Source organism: Hyperolius riggenbachi, chromosome 12 (assembly GCF_040937935.1).
Source record: "Hyperolius riggenbachi isolate aHypRig1 chromosome 12, aHypRig1.pri, whole genome shotgun sequence".
Taxonomy (NCBI): domain Eukaryota; kingdom Metazoa; phylum Chordata; class Amphibia; order Anura; family Hyperoliidae; genus Hyperolius; species Hyperolius riggenbachi.
Window position 1 is genome coordinate 22,272,844 of NC_090657.1, and position 26,508 is coordinate 22,299,351.

General features: G+C 43.4%; 1 protein-coding gene across 1 annotated transcript; it reads right to left on the minus strand.

Moving 5' to 3' along the window:
- Window positions 1–3,525: 3,525 nt before the first annotated feature.
- On the minus strand, window positions 3,526–23,085 carry LOC137542165 (uncharacterized). Its single transcript, XM_068263883.1, has 4 exons — window positions 22,995–23,085; window positions 16,180–16,500; window positions 10,200–10,349; window positions 3,526–6,785 (listed from the first exon to the last, which is right to left on the minus strand). Exons 2-4 carry the CDS (start codon window positions 16,464–16,466, stop codon window positions 6,599–6,601), a joined length of 624 nt encoding a protein of 207 aa, XP_068119984.1. The 5' UTR covers window positions 16,467–16,500; window positions 22,995–23,085; the 3' UTR covers window positions 3,526–6,598.
- Between the last annotated feature and the right edge of the window lie 3,423 nt (window positions 23,086–26,508).

The window sequence follows — 26,508 nt, forward strand, 5'->3', positions numbered from 1 at the left end:
TTGCGCACTCACGCATGCACAGAATATAGCCACCCATCTTCAGGAGTACTCGGGCTTCCAAAGCCTCCCGCAGCGGCAGATTGGAATCAGGTGACAGCGATGGAACGGAGGGCCCATAATAAGAGTGAGAAGGCTCTATAGGACCTTGAGCCTTCCCTTGCCTTAGGTAAGTACACAGTATTTTTTGGACTATAAGATTCTCTTTTTCTCCCCCAAAAGTGGAGGAAATAAAGTCACTGCGTCTTATAGTCCAAATGCAGGGTGTTCCTGACTTGTGAACACCTGCCAATGCCCATTACTTTGCCCATGCAGAGGAGGACACAGGGGGACACAAAGGGGCATAGAGGAGGACACAAAGGGGCAGAGAGGAGGACACAAGGGGGACACGAGATACAAAGGGCATGAGGTACAAAGGGGTATAAGCCACAAGATGCCCCTTCACCATGGATGCATCAGGTTTAGTATATATTATTTCCCCCTGGCTTTTCTCCTCTAAACCTAGGTGCGTCTCATGGTCAGGAGCGTCTTATAGTCCGAAAAATACAGTATCTGTGTTTTGTTTTTGAATTTACGATGGCTATAACAAACACATTGTATGTTTATTCATAGCCTACATCCATGCAGATTTGGAATCCCTTTATTCCTAATCCAGAGTTTTGTTCTCTCCTCCTCACTAGGAATATAATTTGCTTCTGTATCTAGTCTATTGAATTCTGTATGTCCTCCAGCAGGTAACAATACAAACAAGTGGATTGAAATGTACAGATGGCAGCACTGTAAAAGTTTATTGTAGCTGTTGAGGCCAGTAAGCCTGTAGCATGAGGCATCTCCAACTATGTGAACAATACTATTTGTGTGTAAATTGCACTAGATTTTCCGGTTTGATCAACCACTCAAATAATTGCTTAGTGGAAAATCAAATCATATATGGACACCTTAAAGGACAACTGAAGTGAGAGGGATATGGAGGCTGGCGTATTTATCTTTAAAGGAAAGGTCAGAGGGGGAAAAAAAACAAGATCTACTTCTGCGCCTGTGCAGAAAGCTCCAGGCCATGTAAGCACGATTGCACGCGGCTGCATGCTCACACAGGCGCCGAGGATGCCGACCTGGCAAGGGACCCTGGGACACCGGAGCTGTGGCGAGGGGCATATCAGCTGCCAGGGGCTAAAGCAAGCCCCCCGGGTAAGTAGAACTTGCTTTTTTTTTATTTCTGCTCTGATGTGTTCTTTAAGCAATACCAGTTGCCTGGCTGTCCTGCTGATCCTCTCCCTTTTAGCTATAGACCCTGAACAAGCATGCAGCAGATCAGGTGTTTCTGACATTATTGTCAGATCTGACAAGATTAGCTGCATGCTTGTTTCTGGTATTATTTAGTCACTGCTGCAGCCAAATAGATCAGCAGGGCTGCCAGGCAACTGGTATTGTTTAAAAGAAAATAAATGTCAGCCTCCAAATTCTTCTCACTTCAGATGTCCTTTAAAGCTACGTACACATGCTGGATTAAAACTAGTACAAGTAACTTGTCTATATATCTTATCTAAAGTTTAGATAGTTTACACAGCAAATCTGGCTGCAAACAGCTTCAATAGTTTATGGTTATTTATTCCTGTGATACAATGAGGGCAGCCATGTTCTGTTTGTTACAGGCTGAGGGCTGGAGATGCTATAAGCTTGCCTGTGTGTAATGTGACAAATTCAGTCCCCTGTCCTCCTCCCACCTCCCCTCTGCCACTGAAATCTCTGGCTAGTAACCTCCTCCTGCCCAGACTAAGCTCCCATAAGCCCTTTACAGTGCCAAGGCAATGTGAAAAAGCTGTGACAGTATTAGAGGCAGTTGATCAGCAAGACTGCCAGGCATTTTGCATTGTTTAAAAGGAACCAATTATGCCTCCGACCGTATCCTTCTGACTTCAAGCGTTCTTTAACCAGTTCACCCCCAAGGGTTTTTATCCTAACGGACCAGAGCAATTTTCAGTTGTCAGTGCTCCTCCCTTTTATTCCCTAATAACTTTATTACTACTTATAACAAGAAAATGATCTATACCTCGTTTTTTTCGCCACCAATTAGGCTTTCTGTGGATAGTACATTTTGCTAAGAATTTTTTTATTCTAAATGAGTTTTAATGAGAAAAACAGAAAAAAAAGAAGAAAAATCATTATTTCTCAGTTTTCAACCATTATAGTTTTAAAATTAAACATTCTCCTGTGGATAAAACAAACACGTTTTATTTGCCCAGTCGTCCCGATTATTAAACAGTTTAAATTATGTCCCTATCACAATGTATGGCGACAGTATATTATTTTGAAATATAAGTGTTATTTTTCTGTTCTGTTTTTTTTTTTATTCTGGCCATAATTACAAGCCCCTATGTAATAAATTAAAATTAATTTCCCCCCATAAAATATAAATTAACAAAGCTGAGTCCCTAAGGCAACTATTTATTTATTTATTTTTAGCTGATTTTTTTTTTACAAGTGTTTTTTTTTTTTGGGGGGGGGGGGGGGGGGGGAGGGTTGGAAGTGTAATTTTATTAAGATCTGTATGTACTTGAGAATGAATGTATTTTGTAGGTGTAATATACTTTTTGGCCACAAGATGGCGCTAGTGAACACTCATAGGAAATGTTCACTTTTTTTTTTTTCTTCTTCACTTTATTTAATTGTTACATTTCCTGTTATTGTGAATGGACGTAGCCGCTGTTCGCGGTCACGTCCATTCACTCCAGGCACTGCGATTGGGTAGAGGACCGTTCGGTCCTCTTCCCCAATCACCCAGCATGGAAGCCCGACGGTAATGGCGGCGGTAGCGGCGCATACACGGCGGTAGCAGCGGCGGGAACGCGGGACGTATTAAAACGTCATGTTGCTGTTAATAGCGGTAAGCATGACGTTTTAATACGTTAGAATGTCAGTAAATGGTTAAAGGGAAGGTTCAAGCAAAATAAAAAAATGAGTTTCACTTACCTGGGGCTTCTACCAGCCCCATGCAGCCATCCTGTGCCCTCGTAGTCACTCACTGCTGCTCCAGTCCCCCGCTGGCAGCTTGCCGACCTCGGAGGTCGGCGGGCCACATTGCGTACATTTTTACGCATTCCCGCTAGTGCAGGAACATTAACACATACATTTTTACGCATTACTGGTTTAACGCGTAAAAATTTACGCATTGAACCAGTAATGCGTAAAAATGTATGTGTTAATGTTGCTGCACTAGCGGGACTGCGTAAAAATGTACGCAATGCGGCCCGCCGACCTCCGAGGTCGGCAAGCTGCTAGCGGGGGACTGGAGCAGCAGTGAGTGACTGCGAGGGCACAGTATGGCTGCATGGGGCTAGTAGAAGCCCCAGGTAAGTGAAACTCATTTTTTTATTTTGCTTGAACCTTCCCTTTAAAGTCTGTGACAGCCATTGCCGTGCTTCTGACAGGATGACACAGGGTTTGTACACAGAATGTTTTACAGTTCAGTAGCATTTCAGACACAGAACTTACTGCATCCTATTTCACAACATTGGAGATTTGGTTAAATGATTTTGAATTAGTTTATTAAAAGGTAAAAAGATAAGTACATAAATATTTACAGAAAATGACTTCTCAAATAACAGAACAGCCCACAATATGAGATGTGGATTAATAAAACAAAACTTGTCCATCCATCACAGTTCAACCACTTCAGGTTGCTTAGTATTAGTTCATTCCACTTATTTTAGAATCCCTTGGCTTTCTTAGGCGGCATAGTAGCCCATAGCTACAGCATGACCAGCGAAGAGCTTGGAGAGCTACTGATCAGGTCTCTGGACTTGGCCACTAGAAGGAGACAAACGTGGCCAATCAACCAGCACAGAGTGAAGGCCAGCGGCGTATCAATAGATGTTGGAGAGGTTGTGACTACATCAGGGCCCTTGGGCCAGAGGGGCCCCAAAGAGCCCTCCCCCAACTACAGTATTAGCTCTCTATTGGTCATGTGCTCATAATAATCACTTCTATAGACACTTTGAATAGTGGTAATCATTAACAAACTGTTCCCCATCCCCTTCTTGCACCTCTGACACTGTGGTTGCCATTGGCAAGTTTTGGTGCGCTGTATCCATTGTTATGTATAGAGTGCTTTGGGGGCCCCATTGTAAAACTTGCATCGGGGTCCACAGCTCCTCAGCTACGCCGCTGGTGAAGCCATACTGGGTGTAGGCACATATTTTATTTTTATTTGGTGAATATTCTTTTAACGCTTGTTTAGAAAGATGAACAGTTATCGATTGCAAGTTAATAGATTGTTAACTGCCATTAGATGTGCTAACCAGGTGCTAACCAAAATGTGGTCATCCTGGAACTTAAGGGGCCCATACACTGGTCGATTTCAGCCATCCGATAAGAAATCGTTTCAAATCTATCGATCTATTTGCGGACAATTTGGATTTGATCTATCTGACAAGATGGAAAATCTAGGTCGATCTGCTGCTGGTAGCTGATCCATGGCCCATAGAGTTGCATTGGATCTAATAATGGGCCAATCATGCATTTAGATAGATTTCCAATAGATTTCATTCTGAAATCTGTTTCAAGTGTGTGGCACACATCAGATAGATTCCTGTCAGATTCGACTTGACAGGCATCTGAGAGAAATCTATCTGATGGTCGAATCTGCTGCAGATCTATAAGTGTAAAGTTCCTGAGAACTATCTAAAGTGGGTTTTGGGGGATTCCCTAGATGATAAACGAATGCTGTTTGGCGTCAACGCAATCTAGATGTTGCAGGGACTCTGAATATGCAATCAGCTATTCTAAAACTTTGGACTATGATGTTTTTTTTATCTAGAGTGAGGATGAAGATCATTGGGATGGCTTCTGGTGGCCTGCAGGTTTAGGATGGTACTAGTGACAGGGATCTGTTGGATTCATTTAGGCCCCTTTTACAGTAGCACGTAATTGCTGTGTTGTGTTACCCTATTTTGCCGCAAGGGGCTGCAAAAGCAATGAAAGTCTACAGAGACTTTCACATTATTGCAGTCCCGTGCAATGCGCTGGAAGTATTCGAGCCAATGGAAGAACAACAGTGCGTTACTGCGCTTTGCTTGGGGTAATGTAAGTCTATGGGCGAGGCATGTAGTGTAAACGATGGAGCGAGGTGCCGCTGATCCCTCTCTGGTTAGGGGTACTCTCAACCCTGGTTCTGGTGTGCTTGTATTACCAGACTTGTAAACGGCTAAAATTGCCTGCTCATGGCAATTTTACGTGTGTTTATGCCTTGCAATACACAAACTGCAAGTTGTGGAGAAACTCTAACCTGCAGATATGTTTAAAGGAAAGTCTTACAGGATCCTAAACTCCAGCGTTATTCTAACTCGCTGCATGCAGGCTTTGTAGTACAGTCTATGCCCAGTCTCCATTGCAGTTCACACTCATTACAATGTGTGCGCTATGCAACTGGCCACTGTGAATCCAGCCTAAAAGTGTGTACACACGCACTAAGAATGTCGCCCCACAGTGATCAGGACTTGGACAACAGTTGGACTTGGACAACAGTTCCAGGCCAAGTGATGTACAGACGCGTTTCGGGGCTATAGATTCGCAACACGCTCTGTTGCAATGGAGGGTGGAGGAGAGACGGCAGAGCAGCACACAACAGAATGGCCTATAAGGAGAACAATGCTCGGCAGAAATGACCCAGCGCTCCTGATTTCTCAGCAATGCACAAATTAGATTTTCAGCAAAGATGACCCTATAGTGTGTACATGAGGCTTAACAATAGCGGGAGTCGCTGTCAAGTGGGTGAGATATGCAATGTTCAGTACATTCACTCTTTCGAGACAAGGGAAGCGCTATCTGGAGATAAAAAAAATTAAGAGACCTTCTGTCTTCAAATGTACATTCTAGTCCTTCTGGACAGTCTCTGGAGATGAAATATGAAACATCCAGTGTAGATTGGAGAGGCTTTCTGCCTTTATAGGAATAGTGAGAATCAGGTGAAATATGTGATGTACATTCTAGTCCTTCTGGACAGTCTGGAGATGAGATATGAAACATCCATTCTAGAGGGGAGAGGCTTTCTGTCTTCATAGGAATAGTGAGAGTCAGGTGAGATATGTAATATAAATTCTAGTCCTTCTGGACAGTCTCTAGAGATAACATATGAAACAGCCAGTTTAGAGTGGAGTGGCATTCTGTCTTCATAGGAATAGTGAGAGTCAAGTAAAATATGTAATGTACATTCTAGTCCTTCTGGACAGTCTCTGGAGATGAGATATGAAACATCCAGTCTAGAGTGGAGAGGCTTTCTGTCTTCATAGGAATAGTGGGAGTCACTGGAAATGGAATAAGACATGTAATGTTCATTCTAGCCATACTTTCTAGATAAGGACAGTATCTGAAGATGATATATGACCTATTCATTCTAGACTGGAGAGGCTTTCTTTCTTCATAAGACTAGAGGTGGTTGTTGGAAATGGGGTTACATACAAAACGTACCCCTAATCCTTTGGTCTAGATAAGGGGAGTTTAATCTCTTCACATATGGAATGTTCAGTCTAGACTAGAGAGGCTTTAGTGATTTTCAGGGGAACAGGCTCTGTAGACGGGGCGAGTAATGGGACAGCCAGGCCCGCTAAGAGAGAGGGCATCTGCTCTGACTTTGAGATTTGTCCCGATGTTTGTAGTACTGCATTGCCCGATCTCTCTGAACTTTTAGCGCATCGTATTTCCTCTTCATTTCCTCGTTTTCCTCCAGCAGGGTAGCGTAATGTTGCCAGAGCTCTGCGACCTCTGCATTGGTCTCCGGCGGCTTTCGGGCACTAAAAACACAGAATATCAGTAAGGAATAAAGGTGGGCATACACTAGACAATTTTACCAGTTGCTATCCAGCAGACTCGATCAATGATAAAATCTGCTAGAAATCAATGCCGCAAACTATGCCAGATTGATCAAACTAAGTCAGTTTTTATCTGCAAATTCCTTGCTTGATCAGTTGCAGTCTGGCTTCCGGGCAAACCACTCCACAGAAACAGCCCTCACCAAAGTAGCCAATGACCTCACAGCTAAATCCAAAGGCTATTATTCCATACTCATCCTTCTAGATCTGTCATCAGCATTCGACACTGTCGACCACACTCTACTCCTACAGCTACTTTTATCTATAGGAATAAAGGACCTCGCTCTCTCCTGGATATCTTCCTACCTCTCTGGAAGGTCTTTCACTGTTTCTTATTCAGATCAGGCCTCCTCTTCACATCCTCTGTCTGTAGGGGTACCTCAAGGCTCTGTCCTCGGTCCCCTCCTCTTTTCCATCTACATGCACGGTCTTGGTAACTTAATCAACTCATTTGGTTTTAAATACCACCTATATGCAGATGATACACAACTGTACCTCTCGGCCCCAGACCTTAACTCCCTCCTCACACGGATTCCCGACTGCCTGTCCGCTATCTCCTCTTTCATGTCCTCTCGCTTCTTAAAACTTAATATGAATAAAAATGAACTAATAGTCTTTCCACCATCCCTGTCCACCTTTTTGCCTGATATTACAATAAATGTTAACAAAGCACAGTGCTTAGGGGTAATATTTTATTCTTCTCTCTCATTTATTCCTCACATTAACTCCCTGTCATCTCCAACTGAAAAATATAGCACGTATCCGACCTTTTCTCTCTCATGACACAACCAAAATGTTAGTACATGCTCTTATTATATCTCGATTGGACTATTGCAATATATTGCTTGGTGGACTTCCAACTAACAGACTAGCACCGCTCAATTCTGTACTGAACTCTGCTGCTCGACTCATTCATCTCTCCTCTCGCTCTTCCTCTGCTGCTCCTCTCTGTCAAGCTCTTCAATGGCTACCAATTAATGAGAGGATTCAGTTCAGACTCTTAACCCTAATCTACAAAGCTCTCCACAATCTCTCTCCCCTGTACATCTCCTCACTAGTCTCCAGATACCAACCCAACCGCAATCTCAGATCTGCACACGAGCTTCTTTTATCCTCTTCTACAATTACCTCCTCACATTCACGTGTACAAGACTTCTCACGTGCCTCACCCCTCCTCTGGAATGCCCTTCCACAGCACATCCGCCACTCTCCCACCTTTGAAATCTTTAAACGCTCTCTCAAAACCCACCTTTTCCGACAAGCATATTCTCTAGAGTAGGCCATGCACCCACTAAATAACCTAATTACACACTGCCTGTACATATACTGTATACTTCCCCACCTCTTGTTTCCACCCCAATCCTTTAGATTGTAAGCTCGCAAGGGCAGGGCTCTCACCCTTTTGTGTCATGGAATGTTATTAATTTAATTGCTTGTACTCAACATTTATACATTTTAGTCATCATGATAAATTTGCTATTGTAATCAACATTTCTTTCTTTTGTATCAGTGTTTATATTTGATGTATATCATTGTCTGTATCATTATGTATCCCTTGTTTGTTTTCTTACATTGTACAGCGCCACGGAATATGTTGGCGCTTTATAAATAAATAGTAATAATAATAATAATAATAATTGGTAGCAGTGTTGGATTTGGCGGCAACCAGCACAGAGTGTTGGCAGCACTCACCTGTCCCGCCGGCTCATGTCCTCCCATTTTTGGGGGTTTTGCTTCATGCCATGGGGCTTCTCCTCCCTGCTTCTTCTCTCCCTGTCATGTGACAAAAGCTTTAGTTCAAACACTAGAGCTCCGGCGTGTATGGTGCCAGACTTCTAGTGTTTGAGCTTCCAGACTTCTAGTGTTTCAGATTCAACTTTTATCACATGACACAGAGGGAGATGGACGCGGGAGGACACACGGCGGTGGGACAGGTGAGAGGTCTGCTGCTGGGGAGTGCCACATATAGCAGAGACCTGGGTACAGTGTGTGGGTAGCCACTATATCCCTCTCTGAACTGAAGAGAATGGTCTATCAGATGGTCGATCTGGTGGCCATCTATAGTTGCATGGCCACCTTAAAGGTGCGTGCACACATGCGACTATAGTCGTTTGAAACGATCGTTCCCCGATCATTTCAAACGACCATCGTTTAAAAAAAAACATCCAACGATCATTAAGTCAAACGATGGACGAGCTAGATCGTTAAAAACGAAAGATCTGCCTTGGCGGATTTTTTTAAACGACGATCGTTTGCAAAAGTAGTACATCGTTAGAAAACGGTCGTTCGTACTAGGCTTGACATGCGCATTTCGTTATATCTCCATAGAACCTTTCATTTTTATGCGCAAGCGCAACAGTTGCTTTTCGTGATGTAATGTTCGTTCTATGAATGTGTCCTGTGACACGTTAATTGCTACATGATTATACCATAATTGTCATTTTAACAGAGTGTATAGACAGAGTGTATTTTTGTATGTTTTGTCAACGCTATATTATGTAAATGCTCTACCTACAGTATGAAATCTTGTACTGTAATGTAACATACGTAACGTTAGTTTTACAGTGTAACGTACGTGCTATGATGTCACTTCCTGGAATAGTATGTGACGTTGTTCCGGATCGTTCGTTAACAAACGATCAGATCGCTACACACCTTTAAAAGCTAACTTTACTTAGGTCGTTCTTTCGTCAATTAAAAGATCGTTCGTCGTTCACAACGAACGATCGTTGTCATAGTGTGTATGTAGCTTAACCACCCTGGCGTTCTATTAAGATCGCCAGGGCGGCTGCGGGAGGGTTTTTTTTAAATTAAAAAAAAACTATTTTATGCAGCCAACTGAAAGTTGGCTGCATGAAAGCCCACTAGAGGGCGCTCCGAATGCGTTCTTCTGATCGCCTCCGGCGACCAGAAGTAACAAGGAAGGCTGCAATGAGCAGCCTTCCTTGTTTCGCTTACCTCGTCGCCATGGCGACGAGCGGAGTCGTCAGCCGCCTCCGATCCAGCCCTTAGCGCTGGCCGGAACTGTTTGTTCCGGCTACGCTGGGCTCAGGCGGCTGGGGGGACCCTCTTTCGCCGATGCGCCGCGCTGCGGTGGCGATCAGGTAGCACGCGCGGCTGGCAAAGTGCCGGCTGCGTGTGCTGCTTTTTATTTCATGAAAATCGGCCCAGCGGGGCCTGAGCGGCAGCCTCCGGCGGTAATGGACGAGCTGAGCTCGAGCTCGTCCATAACGCCAGGAAGGTTAAGAGTTGGCCTGAGCTGGAGGGTGATCATAGTTGATTGGGAAGTCAGTTGTTGCCTAGCGGCCCTTGTGCATTCATCTGTCCATATCATACCTCAGCTGTGCGATGGTCTGCAGCAGGTTCTTGTTCTCATCATGTAGGGATGTATTTTTCTCCTGAATCTCCTTGTTTTCCAGCGTCAGCAGAGCCACATCATGGAACAGCTGATTATTCTCCTCGTTGGTGTCACTCAGGTTTCTTTCCCTGGAGAGGCAGAACACAGCATACATAAACACGAGGGGATTTCATAAGGTTGCAGCACAAAACTGACTCGGCAAACCTGGACTTTTTAAGCCAGTTCAGCTACATATAATTTGTTTAAAATCTACACCTGAAATAGAACTTTAATGGAATATGGAGGTGAAAATGAACTGATGCGATAAACTATTGTATTTATCCTCCTACTTCTAAAAATTACTTTTTGAGATATCCCCCCAATTTTATTTTTTGTTTAAATCTACTTTTCACATTTTTAATATGTGTGTCTCTGCTCAGTGACACAGTCTTTGCAGTATGCTAGAGCTAAAAGCTATGAACCATTGGCCATTTTTATCTCTTCCCTGCTCTAAGCATTCAGTGGACCAATAAGGATTCTCCCTGGGGAGGAAGGATTCCTATTGGTTTGCATCAGCCTATTAAAAGGATTTTTAATGTGAGCCGCTCTGAGGGGCAGCTGAGTGTCCCCTATACAGCACTGCTCTACATCGCAGCGCTGTACAAATGTAAACAAAGAGGGTTTTTGCCCTTTCGTTTTCTAACACCTTGCTAGCAACGATCGCGGCTAGCAGGCTGATCACGGAGCTCCGCAACTTGGCAGGGAACAATTGCGCATGCTTGCGATCGTTCCCTGCTAATCTCCGCCTCCAGGACTTGACACCTATTGGCGTTAAGCGGTCCTAGGGCTGCCACCTTGCGACCGCCCATTGGCGTTAGGCAGTCGTAAGGTGGTTAAAAAACAATGTGGACATTTCACTCTTTATCTAAAAATGTTATGCAGTCTGTTTACTACTACTGCTACACACACACACACACACACACTACTTTTTATACACACACACACACTACTTTTTATACACACACACACACACTACTTTTTATATACACACACACACACACACACACTACTTTTTATGCACGCACACACACACACACACACACACACACACACACACACACACACACACACACACACACACACACACACACACACACTACTTTTTATACACACACACACACACACACACACACACACTACTTTTTATACACACACACACACACTACTTTTTATACACACACACACACACACACACACTACTTTTTATGCACGCACACACACACACACACACACACACACACACACACACACACACACACACACACACACACACACACACACACACTACTTTTTATACACACACACACACACACACACACTACTTTTTATACACACACACACACACACACTACTTTTTATGCACACACACACACACACACACACACACTACTTTTTATACACACACACACACTACTTTTTATGCACGCACACACACACACACACACGCTCTGCGCACACACACTACTTTCTACACACACACACTACTTTCTACACACACACACACACTGTAAGCGCACACATACTACTTTCTACACACGCGCACACACATACACTCATCTATCAAATACTGTTAGCGGAAGCCGAACTCCCAACCTTGAGTAATCACTCCCTTCTCAACAACAGCTTACATCAGTATAAAGGTGGCCACACACCATAACACATTTTTTAAATATCTGTTCAATTTAAGAATTGCAATCAGTTTTTTTGCCTGATTGTAACATTTCAAAAATATGACCAATGTACCACATACGTATGTTCAATTTTTCCACACACACACACACACACACACACACACACACACACTACTTTTTATACACACACACACACACACTACTTTTTATACACACACACACACACACACACACTACTTTTTATACACACACACACACACACACACACTACTTTTTATGCACGCACACACACACACACACACACACACACACACACACACACACACACACACACTACTTTTTATACACACACACACACACACACACACACACACACACACACACACACACACACACTACTTTTTATACACACACACACACACACACTACTTTTTATACACACACACACACACTACTTTTTATACACACACACACACACACACACACACTACTTTTTATGCACGCACACACACACACACACACACACACACTACTTTTTATACACACACACACACACACTACTTTTTATGCACACACACACACACACACACACACTACTTTTTATACACACACACACACTACTTTTTATGCACGCACACACACACACACACACGCTCTGCGCACACACACTACTTTCTACACACACACACTACTTTCTACACACACACACACACTGTAAGCGCACACATACTACTTTCTACACACGCGCACACACATACACTCATCTATCAAATACTGTTAGCGGAAGCCGAACTCCCAACCTTGAGTAATCACTCCCTTCTCAACAACAGCTTACATCAGTATAAAGGTGGCCACACACCATAACACATTTTTTAAATATCTGTTCAATTTAAGAATTGCAATCAGTTTTTCTGCCTGATTGTAACATTTCAAAAATATGACCAATGTACCACATACGTATGTTCAATTTTTCCCCTATTATGATAAAAATGATTGGAGACTCTGACAAAATTGATAGGGTGTGTATACCCTGGCGTTACAGTAAAATCGCCAGGGTGGCGTGCAAACAGTTTTTTTTCAATTTTTTTTCTTCCTGAATCATTGTAGCTAACTTTCAGTTAGCTACATAATTCACCACTAGAGGGCGCATCTGCCCATCTAGTTCGATCGCCGCCGGCTTTTACAGCAAGCAGAAAATCCCGTTGTAAATAGGATTTTCTGCTTGGCTTCCCTCGTCGCCATGGCGACGATCGGGATGACATCATCCACGTCATGGCGTCGGGTGGTGTCCGATCCAGCCCCATAGCGCCCCCAGGCTGTGCAAGTGGTCTGGGCGGGGGGGGGGGGCTCAATCGCCACTGAGCGGCAGCGATCGAACCCCACACGCAGCTAACTAGCTGCTAGCTGCGTGTATGAAATTTTTTTTTTAGCAAAATTGGCCAACAGGGGCCTGAGATATCCACTGCAGCGGTAATGGACGAGCTGAGCTCGTCATTACCGCTAAGGTGGTTAATAAATTCACAATCCAACACACACCATACAATCTTTAGAAAGATTGAAGAAAAATATCTAGCATTCCGGATCAATTAAAATCGAAGAAAATGGGAAATCCGATCAGATTTTTCAGTTGAATGAAAAAAAAGGTTTAGATTTTTTTCCGGGAGATCCAATCGTTTTTATCGAATTGCCGTAAAATCGGATCATTTTATTGTGTCGTGTGTGGCCACCTTAAGGCAGATTTTACAGTGAATGAATTCCAGAGAAGGGATTAATTAGAAACTACATTCAAATAGTCACAAGTATATCATGAGAAATACAGTGTGCGGCGGACATAATAAATATAAATACAATTGATTTGATTACGATTTTCCTCTTCTTTTCTTTTTAAAGGAAGGAGGAGATTCAATTGAAATCCCACATTTGCTCACAAATAAAAATGCTAGGACCTGCCTTCGCTGAAAGGGGCGGGGGAGAGGCGGAGATCTGCACTGATAGACGCGTGTGAGGCAGGGCTGCAGCTCATAGCCCGGCCTCACACGGAAGCACTCCCCGGAGGTAGCAGGGGGATTTGGGGGGGTAAAGACCCCTCGTTATGCCGCGGGATAGCAGCGTTTTAGCAGGGGCAGACATGCTCCTGCTGAATATAAGCTAAAAAGCCATTTTTAATATGGCTTCAGACTCTCTGTAAGCAATGGCACCTGCCCCTACCCTATGGATATAGGATAACTGTGCTAATTACATTCTCATGCAATCTACACTGCACATAGTTCATGAGCACTGAGACAAAGTCGGGGTGGAGAAACACAACAAAGTTATTGGTAAATACATTAAGTACCACCTGGGCCCCCTATTCTCCAGGACCCCATAGCAGCTGATATGGCTATTGCTCCGCCCCTGACAGGAAGTAGTTATGGCGAATTCTATATCTGCATTTTAAGTGGGCTTGGATGCTTTTCTTTGCATTGAAGAACATCCATGGCTATAATTACTAGGCAATTCCTGGCAATGTTGATCCTATAATTTTATCTGATTACTATCTGGAATTGGGAAGCGAAAGATCAAAGGTATTGGTCTCTCCAATCATCCCGCTCCCATGTGACGTCACACCTGCGCTGCTCCCTCTTCCATCCTACCCCCCCCCCCTCCTACACACACACACACACACACACACACACACACACACACACACACACACGTAGAAACAGAACATGTCTGGAGTCTGGGCAGACTCGGCCCAGCTATGTCACCCAGGGGATTGTGTCCTGATCCCTAATGGGTGACATGCCTTGTGCGTGTGTATGAGGCTTCGGATGGATAATGTGGGTGGAGATTCTAGATGTTAATGCCGATGAAAATTATTTGCAGCTCAGTTGACAATAGGGTGATGACAGAAGGAGAAGAACCTCAGAAAGTCAGTCCTCTTGTTATCCCAGCATAGGAGGTGCAGCCATATTGACTGCTTTCAGAAGTTTCTGGGGCAAAATACAGGACACAACAGAAAGGCATAGATAAAACAATATGATTAAAGGAATACTTAAGTCAAACTTAAAAAATGACTTTTACTCACCTGGGGCATCCCTCAGCCCCCCGAAGCTGGATGGTGCCCTCGCAGCCCCGCTCCGACCGTCCTGTCCCCGCCGGCGGCTACTTCCGGGTTCGGCGACAGCCGCCGACAGGCTGGGAACGCGGCTGATTTTCCGCGTTCCCTGCTGCTATTATCACCCTCTATGCTGCTATATATACGCTATAGCAGCATAGAGGGTGATAATAGCGGCAGGGAACCCGGAAAATCAGCCGCGTTTCCAGCCTGTCGGCAGCTGTCGCCGAACCCGGAAGTAGCCGCCGGCGGGGACAGGACGGTCGGAGCGGGGCTGCGAGGGCACCATCCAGCTTCGGGGGGCTGAGGGATGCCCCAGGTGAGTAAAAGTCATTTTTTAAGTTTGACTTAAGTATTCCTTTAAGCCCAATCTACACGATACGATTCTTTGTGCAATTCGATTACGATTCTATTTACGATCCGATTAAATCTGACATGTCCGATCGGGATTCGATTCAATTCGATTTGCCATTGTTTTGCAATGGCAAATTGAATTTAATTGAATCGAATCCCGATCGGACATGTCGGATTTAATCAGATCGTAAATAGAATCGTAATCGAATCGCACAAAGAATGGTATCGTGTAGATGGGGCTTTAGGGCCAGTTCAGTGGACGTCTGCCAGAGATTGTCTTCATTGTTCACTGCTAGGGATCCACTGGAGGCGGCGTTTACTGCTACATTTTATCCCCCTAGGGCTCCAAACACACCGTGACGAGAAACGATGGTAAGCTATGTCAAATGCTTATTGATAGCAGAAAAGCGTTTGGCTGCAAAGAAACGGAGCCGTCTGTGTGAACTGGCCCTTAGGCCTGGAACCCACTAGCTGCGCTTTAGTAGCGTTTGCCAATCTGCAACGACCAGCAAAGCACTACGGCAGTAGAACCCTATGAGGGTGGTTATCACTGCAGCGCATGCGCTCGGTGACCACACTAGGCGATTTCATTGAAGGGATGCAGAGCCAAATTGCCATCGCCTAGGTATCATGGTAAAATCTAGGATTTCCACGACCATATCACTTTTTTTTTTTTTTTGTACATTTTACAGACGTTCCCTCTTTAAGAAAAAAACTAGCACAGTAGCACTTTATTGCCATATGAGTGTTGTGATTGTCTGAAGCCTTCCATGTAGAACACTGTGGTGATGTAGGTGTATAATGAAGCAGTAACTATGGAGAGCACAGTACACTGACCTCAGTGTGGCGACTCTTTGTGTCAGCTGGTAATTCTCCTCCATTAAGTGAATGGTGTCCTCTTCCAGCTCCTGCTTTTCCAGGGTCAGATGGGCTACATCCTGCAGCAGCTGCTCATGCTCTGTGTGAACATGCCTGTTAGTTACCAGGTGTCTGATAATCCTCACTGCAATCATCACTGTGATGACCAGGCATACTATCAGAGCCAGAACCACAACGATGTTTTCCTCAAACATCATCCAGGCCTGATACATGAGCTGTACCATCTTGTGTGGGAGCTTCTCCATCCTAAACCAGGCAGATACCAAGCTTGTTTACAATCTGTATGGAGGAGAAAACATTAGAATTCTTAAATCCCTTAAAGAGACACTGAAGCGAAAAAAAAATATGATATAGCGAATTGGTTGTGTACTATGAATAATTACTAGAAGATTAGCAGCAAAGAAAATATTCTCATACTTTTATTTTCAGGTATATAGTGTTTTTTCTAACATTGCATCATTCTCTAATATGTGCAGATTACACAACACTCAGCATTCAAAATGAGTCTTTCAGAGCAGTCTGTGAACTAATGACCTCTCCTCTGGCAGAGGAAAAGTAAATAGTCCAGGAACAGTTGAGATAATAAAAGTCAGATAACAGCCCTCTCCACGACTAAGTTAGTCGGAGAGCTTAATGGCTTGTTTGCATAGAGATAACAACTGGAGTTTCTCAACTCTTCCAGTACTGGAAACAATTACACTGATGTATCTGATCTTAATGTTTTATTTCTTAGCTGTGCTACACATACAAATCATAATATCATCATTTTTTTTTCACTTCAGTGTCTCTTTAACTGACATGTGACATGGAGGTGTGGTCACTAAACTGCGGTAATCAGAAAAGCATAAAGTCTTATGTACAATGAGTAGAGCATAATGCAATACGTTACATGCAATACATAATGTACTGGTTAACCTCTTTGGCGGTAATCTCGAGATAGGGCCGGGGCGGAAAACCGCAGCTAAGAGCGGTAATCCCGACCTCTGCTCGGGGAAGCCACCGGAGGCTGTGTGCAGAGCAATGCGCGCAGTGGGAGCGTTTCTACATACCTCCCGGGGGATCCCATCGTCGGCCGTCATTCTTCCTCCTCTCCTCCAGGGCTCTGCTTCCTGTTGGTGAAATTGCCGGCTGTCGTCATGACGACAGCCTGCAATTTCACTTTAGAGTTGCAGCGCCACCTGTAGGATGGAGGCAAAACTGCAGCGCTGGAGCCAGAGAGGTGAGTGATTGTAGAACTGCTGCAGATCTCTCTGGCAGCATTTAGACCCTAAAATCCAGGAAGAATCATAACACCAAGGGGGTTAAGGGCTCTGCCTCTGAGACAGGAGACCAGGGTTAGACTCGGCTCTTCCTGTTCAGTAAGCCAGCACCTATTCAGTAAGGAGACCTTGGGCAAGACTCCCCAACACTGTTTCTGCCTACTGAGCGCGCCCCTAGTAGCTGAAGCTCGGGCGCTTTGAGTCTGCTACTAGAAAAGTGCAATATGAAAGTTCTGTGTCTTGCCTGTCTTATCTACTTATCATGTGTTAGACTTTATCTACGTTTAGTGAATATACCCCATCATGAGATAAACATGGGTACTTACAGCACTTGTCCAACTAAGAACTTTCCTGAAGTCTATTTTTTTTTTGCATTGCATGGGTTAGTAACCTGTTATTTTATCTGTGCACATTGTACCAGATGAAAAACAGATCCTGTAAAAACTGACCTGCAGCCCTCGTTTAGCGGCGGGGACACGACGGTTTACTTGTGTTGAGAGCACTGAAGTGAATAATAAGGTAAAAATGTTTGATTTTCCTATTTATTCGACCAAAATGATTGAGTCAAATGAAAGTTGGAAAGAATCTTTTTTTCTTGGTCAACAATTATAACTTTTTTTTTTTCAATAAAAATCTGATCGGACATGTTGGAAAAATCTTTTTATTTGCTCTAACGGAATATTCTAACAAAATTATCTGATTGAAAAAAAATTGTACCATGTTTGGGCACCACTAGGCATAGTAAGGGAAGAGTTCGCGTGAGAATCAGGGTACTGTGCAGGGTACAGTGCAGGGTCCATCGGGAAATATTGCATCGCATAATGTATAATGCAAGAGATTAATATGCAGTGCTGGACATTAATATATAGTAAAGTATAGTATTAATATACATAGCAGGACATAAATATACAGTACAGTGCAGAGTATACAATGCAGAGCTTTAGTATACAGCACAAAGTGTTAATATAAAAGTAGGCTAGTATACAGGACAGGTCATTAGTACAGAGTGGTGTTATAGAATGTACAGCCTTATTAATGACTGCAGTGTCCAGGTAATGCCTACTGGAGGTAACATCACTGACGAATGTACTCCTTGGTGCATACATATTTGTTAAAGTGGATCCGAGATAAACTTTTACTCATTGCATAATTGTGTTCCTTTCATATAGTTTATAGGGCATTCCTCAAGCCAAATACTTTTTTTGTTTTGTTTTAATACTCTAATTCCCTACAAAATAAAAAAGCCTCGCCCACAGCTTTTTCACATTGCCTTGGCACTGTAGCAAGGGCTTATGGGAGCTCAGTCTGGGCAGGAGGAGGAGGAGGTTACTAGCCATTGATTTCAGAGGCAGAGGGTAGGAGGGAGGAGGAGAGGGGACTGAATTTACACACAGGCAAGCTGATAGCATCTCCAGCCTTCAGCCTGTGACAATGTGACAGACACAACATGGCTGCCCTCATTGTATCTCAGGAATAAATAATCATATACTGTTGAAGCGGTTTGCAGCTAGATATGCTGTGTAAACTATCTAAACTTTAGATAACATATATAGACAAGTTACTTGTTATAGTTAGTTTTTCATTTCAGATCCTCTTTAAAAGTACTCCATAGTTGTGTATAAATGCTTAAAAAAAACAAATAATTATTTAGGTTTATTTATATATGATTTATCTTTCTTTTTTTTATTGCAAAACGTACTGTAGTGTATTGACCATTATTTTATTATTGTATTTATAAAGCACCAACATATTACGTAGCGCTGGACATTAAGGTTACAGACAATATTTAGGGGTGACATACATCAATAAGACAAAGGAATACATGCAATAGCATGGGGATTAGGCAAATCGAGTTCGCTCAGATCCATAGGATGGGTGTACGGTAACGGAGGTGCATGATCAGGTAGGAGACACAAGGACGAGGACTCTGTCCGAAGGCTAATGCTGGGGATACACGGTAAGTTTCTGTACCGTGTATCGACCAGCTGATCCGGACAGCTGATAATATTCAGCTGGCCCAATCAAGCCGCTCGACCCGCGCCCACTCGATCCCCGCCGGCGGACAATGGCGGGGAATCGAGAGCTGATAAGGAAGCGTCGGCAGGGACGAGCGGTAATCGATACGCGCGGACGAGCGTTGACGCGGCTGGGGTCGATCCGGCGGCTAATCGAGCCGCCGGTCGACCCGTGTATTCCAGCCATTACAATCTAGAGGGAGAGGTGGGGACACAAAAGGTAGAGGACCAGAGTTCAGCTGCACATTTAGAGCACGTGTGTGTGTGTGTGTGTGTGTGTGTGGGGGGGGGGGGGGGGTGAGTTAGAGGGCCTTCTTGAAGATGTTGAAGGAGAGGGAAACCCTAATGGGGGGGGGGGGACCATAACAAGTTCAGGTACACATTTAGTACATTAAATAAAATGTCAGTATTCAGTAAGTGAATTCATGTTAAAAAATATTTTCAAATTTAAAATGCATGTGTATGCATATTTCTCTATAAAAGTGAGCCCAAAGTAAAACGTACTATAAATGTATTTTTCCCACATCACTGTCACAATAGGTTGTAAAAGTCTGACAGAACGATCGGAGATCAGATCGGACCTGTTGGAAATTATCTATTCGACCCATCTATCTGATGGGAAATTGCATGGTGTGTACCAGGCTATAAAGTACATAGCAGATCCTCCATGTCAGCCATTTGTAGCATTGTTTGTGTCCTGGATAGGTGCAGCTGCCACAGGCATGTGACGGCTGGTTAGACAGGAATTGAAAGCAAAAGTAATGGTTACTGTACTTATATTTCACCCTACAATACACAGCAGATCCCCCCCATGTCAGCCATGATCTATAGAATATGGGCAGTGTGCAGCCTGCAGCAGGCATGGGAGTGCTGGTAAGATGTGTGAGAGACACAGGCAGTCACAGCTACACACAGACTATATACCCCATCATGGCTGACATGATCTATAGCAGTGATGGCTAACCTTAGCAGTCCAGCTGTGGTGGAACTACAAGTCCCATGAGGCATTGCAATACACAGCATAACTTGGGGAGGCAGAGGCATGATGGGGTTTGTAGTTTTGTCACAGCTGGAGTGCCAAGGTTAGCCATCACTGATCTATAGAATATGGGCACTGTGCAGCCTGCAGCAGGCATGGACATGCTGATAAGAAATATGAGCAATACAGCTAGTTACAGCTACACATGCTGTGTTTCCCTGAAAATAAGACAGGTGTTCCATTTTAGCATACCTGACAGAATAACATACAAATGCTACTGAGCATGTGCAAAGTCATGCAGGGCAGACATTAACCCCATAATACCCATCAGCAGCATTAACCTTTTCAACCCCAGTTAGCTGCCTGTGTGCTGATGTGCAATCTCCACTATCCAAGTGGACATAGAGTTAGAATAAAAAGTTGTCCGAGCGAAGCGAGGACCGAGCCCGCAGCCCAGCGAACGAAGCGAGCGGGCAAGGGGACACTGATTCTACTAACAAGGGGTATATCACTTTAAATGTATGCTATTCTGTCAATGTATGCTAGTTAGTTGGAACACCGGCTCTTATGCTGGGTACACATGATGCATTTTTTCGGTCTATTTTCAGTCCGATCGATTTACGATTCGATTCCGTTATCTTTTGTTATCTATTTTAATTCACTTCTATGTGAAATCGATTAGAAAAACAATCAAAAATAAGATCGGACATGTCGGAAATTATCTATCGAACCATCTATCTAACACAAAATTGTATAGTGTGTACCTAGCATTATATTAACTCCCATCCAGAAGTTGCATTAGGGCTTTTTTTTAGGGGATGTCTTATTTTTTCCATGAACAACAATCTACATTTGTTCATACCTCCCAACTTTTTGAGATAAGAAAGAGGGACACTTAAGCCCCGCCTCTGCCACACCCCTTACCATGCCCCTGACACACCCCTAGTCCCGCATGCCGTAAAGATTTCCGAAGAAAAATATATTTTTTTTAATTCAAACCACACTGATCCTATCCTGGTTCATTTTCCTCCATAACAACATTTGAAAATAAGAACAATAAAGACGTATAGCAATGTAAAGGATGGGAATAAAGTTTAGAGTCAAACACATTTTCCAGTAGAAAAATGCAAATATTTACATAATAAACACCCAGTCCTGAAACACACAGTACATCAGTCCTGAAAGAGAGGCGAAGGAAGGACAGGGTTCTCAAAGAGGGACTGTTCCTCCAAAAAAAGGGATAGTTGCGAACTATGTTTATTCTTGAACAAAGAAAATCAACATTTATTCAAATATAGTCCTTTCATCCCATTCTAGAACATCCTGATAACTCTCCAAACCCTAAATTTCCTCATTAATTCTTGTGACTACTTTTCCCTTCTTTTTCTATGTACTATAGGGATGTCTGCTTTCCCTGGTGAAGTGTCTATACGTCCTGCTGCAGTGCTTATTGCTTTTGCTTTTTTACATATATACCATAGCTGCCTGGACCTTTTTTTTTTTTTTTACTGTAACTAGGGCTTATTTTTGGAGTAGGGCTTATATTTCAAGCATCCAAACAAATCCTGAAAAAAGCTAGGGTGTATTTTCAGGGTAGGTTGTATTTTCAGGGAAACAGGGGTAGTATATATTACAGAGTGTAGCAGGTCCCCGTCATGTCAGCCATGATCTATAGAATGTACTGTGCAGGCTGCTGCAGGCAATGGGAGTGCTGGTAAAACATGAGGTTCTGGTGAGACGTAGAAGAAACAGAGACAGGGCTACAGGCAGCACAAACCTTGCTACTCTTTTGTAACACTACACACAGTCTATATACTATACAAATGTTCGGATTATTCGGATTATTCGGATATAGTACAGCGCAGAGCATGTCAGCCATCTATAGAATGTCGGTACTGTGCAGGCTGAAGCAGGCAAGGGAGTGCTGGTGAGACAATATTACAGTGCAGAGCAGATCCCCGTCATGTCAGCCATGATCTATAGAATGTCAGTACTGTGTAGGCTGCTGCAGGCAAGAGAGTGCTGGTGAGACATATCAGTAACACAGGCAGTCACAGCTAGAGTCTATATTACAGTGCAGACTGCAGAGCAGATCCCCCTCATGTCAGCCATCTACAGAATGTGGGTACTATGCAGGCTGCTGCAGGCAAGGAAGTGCTGGTGAGACATATGAGGAACGCAGGCAGTCACAGCTAGAGTCTATATTACAGTGCAGAGCAGATCCCCATCATGTCAGCCATGATCTATAGAATGTTGATACTGTGCAGGCTGCTGCAGGCAATGGGAGTGCTGGTGAGACATAGGAACGCAGGCAGTCACAGCTATAGTCCATATTACAGTGCAGAGCAGATCCCCATCATGTCAGCCATGATCTATAGAATGTCGGTACTGTGCAGGCATTAGAGTGCTTTTGAGGGACACAGGCAGTCAAGGTCAGGCATAGTCCACACTTCATAGTAGAGTCCTCTCAACTATGCAGAGCTGAGCTGCTTTGTTAGCTAGCTTAGAGGTTACACTTACCCCTGGAGCTTTTCAGGGGGCCAAGCAATGTAGGGAGCTGTCATAAAGCAGATGAACTTGCTGAATGCACTCATGGGGCTCAGGGAGGAAGTAGCTGTTAGAGGCAGTTTGTTATTGTTTGAACTGCACCGTGTTTTAACCTTTTATTGGCTTCGCTGTTTGTTTTAGGATTGACACTCCTTTCCCTGTTCAGCAGCAACTTTTCTTTTACAATCCTCTGACCACTTTTATTTCTGCCTTCTTGTTTTCCTTCTGTATAAGATTTCTGCATTCCTAATTCCAACCAGTCCTGTGAAATGGGACCCCGGTGCAAAGCCCCCTCCCCACAAAGTTCAGTATTCTTTCTCCACATCAGGTATGGCTTCTGCCGTGGTGCCTAGAACTTAAATGCTTATTGGGCTTCTATACATCATTCAATGTGAAAAAACTGTATTATCTGCTCTGGAGTCATGTATAAGGTTGAGTTGTATAGACCTGTGTGTTACAGTTGTGTCCACATCACAGTTGTAGACAAAGTTGTTGGTAGCTCTCCACATACTGTATATACCTGCAAATTCCTGAAAAGTCACTTTTTTTTTCTTTAAATTAATACTATACATCTCCAGATATGGGGCGATCAGAAAGGAAACTATGGCCTCAATTCACTAAGATCATGCTGGAGATAATAAGGCAAGAGATAACTTGCCACTGCACAGTGAGAGAGTTATCTTATCTCTTCATTCCTTAAAGAGAATCTGTATTGTTAAAATCGCACAAAAGTAAACATACCAGTGCGTTAGGGGTCATCTCCTATTACCCTCTGTCACAATTTCGCCGCTCCTCGCCGCATTAAAAGTGGTTAAAAACAGTTTTAAAAAGTTTGTTTATAAACAAACAAAATGGCCAACAAAAAACAGGAAGTAGGTTGATGTACAGTATGTCCACACATAGAAAATACATCCATACACAAGTAGGCTGTATACAGCCTTCCTTTTGAATCTCAAGAGATCATTTGTGTGTTTCTTTCCCCCTGCAGCTATCTTCCACTGAAGTGTCAGGCTGTTTCTTCCTGCAGAGTGCAGACAGCTCTGCCTGTATGTAATTCCTCAGTATGTGAAAGCCCAGCCAGCTCAGAGGAGGATTTATCCAACTTGTAAAAGAGAAGAGAGAAGCTGCCCTAATCTAAATAATACACAGGCAGTGTGCAGAGAGGGGCCTGGAGCCGGGAGATGCATCACAGAACCACAACACTGAAGAACTTGGCAGCCTTCCAGACACAGGCTGACAAGTCTGACAAGAGAGAGATAAGTTGATTTATTACAGAGATGGTGATAGTAGAACGTGCTGCAGTAAGCCAGAACACATTAGAATAGCTTTTGGAACTTGTAGGATGATAAAACACAGGATGCAATTTTTGTTACGGAGTCTCTTTAACTTACCGCCTCTGTAGTTAAGTTGCCTCCTCTGTAGTTATTTTCACATGCAGTTAATTAAAAGCCCGTCTTTAACTTTAGATTTCTGGAGTTATTTTAAGGATTGAAGAGTTAAATTAAAGGCAGAAGAGTTAACTTTAGGTTTGCCTGAGGTGAAATGTTTCCTGAATACGACATGTCTTATCACCATGGTGATAACTCTAGAAACATTATTAAAGACAGGAGATAAGCTTAGTGAATTTAGGCCACTCTGTTAATTAACTGCGTGTGAAAATAACTACAGAGGAGGTAACTTAAGGAATGAAGAGATAAGACAACTCTCTCACTGTGTAGTGGCAAGTTATCTCTTGCCTTATTATCTCCAGAATTATCTTAGTGAATTGAGGCCATTCTCTTTAACATTCTTCTTCAGTCTACTTTAGAATTCTGGAGTTATTTTAAGGATTGAAGAGTTAACTATAGATTTACCTGAGGTAAAATGTTTCCTGAATACTGCATGCCTCATCACCATGGTGATTACTATGGAAACCTTATTAAGGACAGGAGATAAGCTTAGTGAATTGAGGCCAATGGCTATGAGATTGTCTCCAAGCATCTTAATGTTCCTGTGACTACAGCTGCAAACAATCTGCTAAATGTATTGCCCGGTAGGGATGCTCGTTTGGATTTTGCGGAATTGAAATTTCCAATCATAAATCGGATTTCCATGGAAATACCGCATTACCGTAGCTCGATAATTTTAGCCCAGTCACAGAACTCGGAAGCATTGGACCAATCGGAGAATACAAAGTCAACACGGAAGTATTTGGCCAATCAGAGGATCCAAAAAAAAATGACAAAAAAAGGCTCCTTGGAAAAAAGGAAATCTGAAATCCGTGGAATCAGTAATCGGCATTGGCAGAAATAGGAATTTCCACGGAATTGGAAATTGGCGCTTCCGACCATCGCTATGTGTCAGAGAGCTCTGCCTTGTATGAGCCCTTGATTTAATTGTTTTTGTATGTAAGGAAGGGAAACAAACAGTATGGAGACTACAATGTGGATATAGAAGAGTCGCTAATTTGTACAGACATGGAAAAATGTGTTATTGCTGAAAAAAGCTTGGCACTGTCAAAAGTAATACTTTGTGAAATTTGCCTTCTTAAAACAGAAGGAAATTTGCAATAATTCAGCTATAAGTGAACATTTGTGATTACCCACAATGCACCGCTACTGAATATGCAAATTATCCCTTTTTGCCCCTGTAAGCAAGGCAAGCATCCATGGCTTTAGAGCAGGGATAGGGAACCTATAGCTCGGGAGGCCAATGTGGCTCTTTTGATGGCTACATCTGGCTCAGAGACAAATCAGTAGGGGTTGATTCACTAATCTACATTGTGCAAGCAGCGCAGCTTTAGTGTGGCAGCACAAGTAACATTTTCAGAGTAGGCACGCCATTGCTGTAGCATGCACTACTAACTTACTCGCGGTATCACCAAAACTAACAGCTGCTCGAATTGTCCCACTCTGGACCTTGTCAGGTCCAGTGACTTTGTAGGACGAGATCCCGGCACTTTGGCCCAATAGCCTGCCTGTCACTTGACAAGTCACCTAGCTAACTGTACAAGCTGTTAATCGGTATTTCTCCTGTCTGGCTCTTGGGGGAAATTGCTGATGTTGCTGAAACCCAAGAGAAGCTGAAGACGTGTCTGACACTTCCGCTGCCGGCGGATCAACTGTATACACCTCACCATGGCAACAGGAACAGCTCTCTTCTGCGCATGTGCACTGTGCCAGTTTGAAATATATTGTATGGCTCTCATGGAATTACATTTTTAAATATGTGGCGTTTATGGCTCTCTCAGGCAAAAAGTTTCCTGACCCCTGCTTTAGAAGTTACCTTAATATTTTCTTACACAATTTTTAGAGGAATTCACTACAAACTGTAGCTTTCAGTGAGACTTCTGCAGCTGACAACGGGTGGTTTGGCCAACTTTTCATGCGCTAATTGCTTCAGATGTGCCAGGTGTGACAGCGTGTTTCACTTCCCTCCATGGATGTGGGTTAGGATTTAAATCAATGTCCATAGAAAGCCACTTCAGAATCCAGAAGTCCAGTGTTTT

Coding starts and splice junctions, on each gene's coding strand:
- LOC137542165 (XM_068263883.1), bottom strand. CDS start 16,466: ATGGAGAAGCTCCCACACAAGATGGTACAGCTCATGTATCAGGCCTGG. Junction 10,350..16,179: donor CAAAGAGTCGCCACACTGAG/GTCAGTGTACTG, acceptor CTGCCTCTCCAG/GGAAAGAAACCTGAGTGACA. Junction 6,786..10,199: donor CAGACCATCGCACAGCTGAG/GTATGATATGGA, acceptor CTGTGTTTTTAG/TGCCCGAAAGCCGCCGGAGA.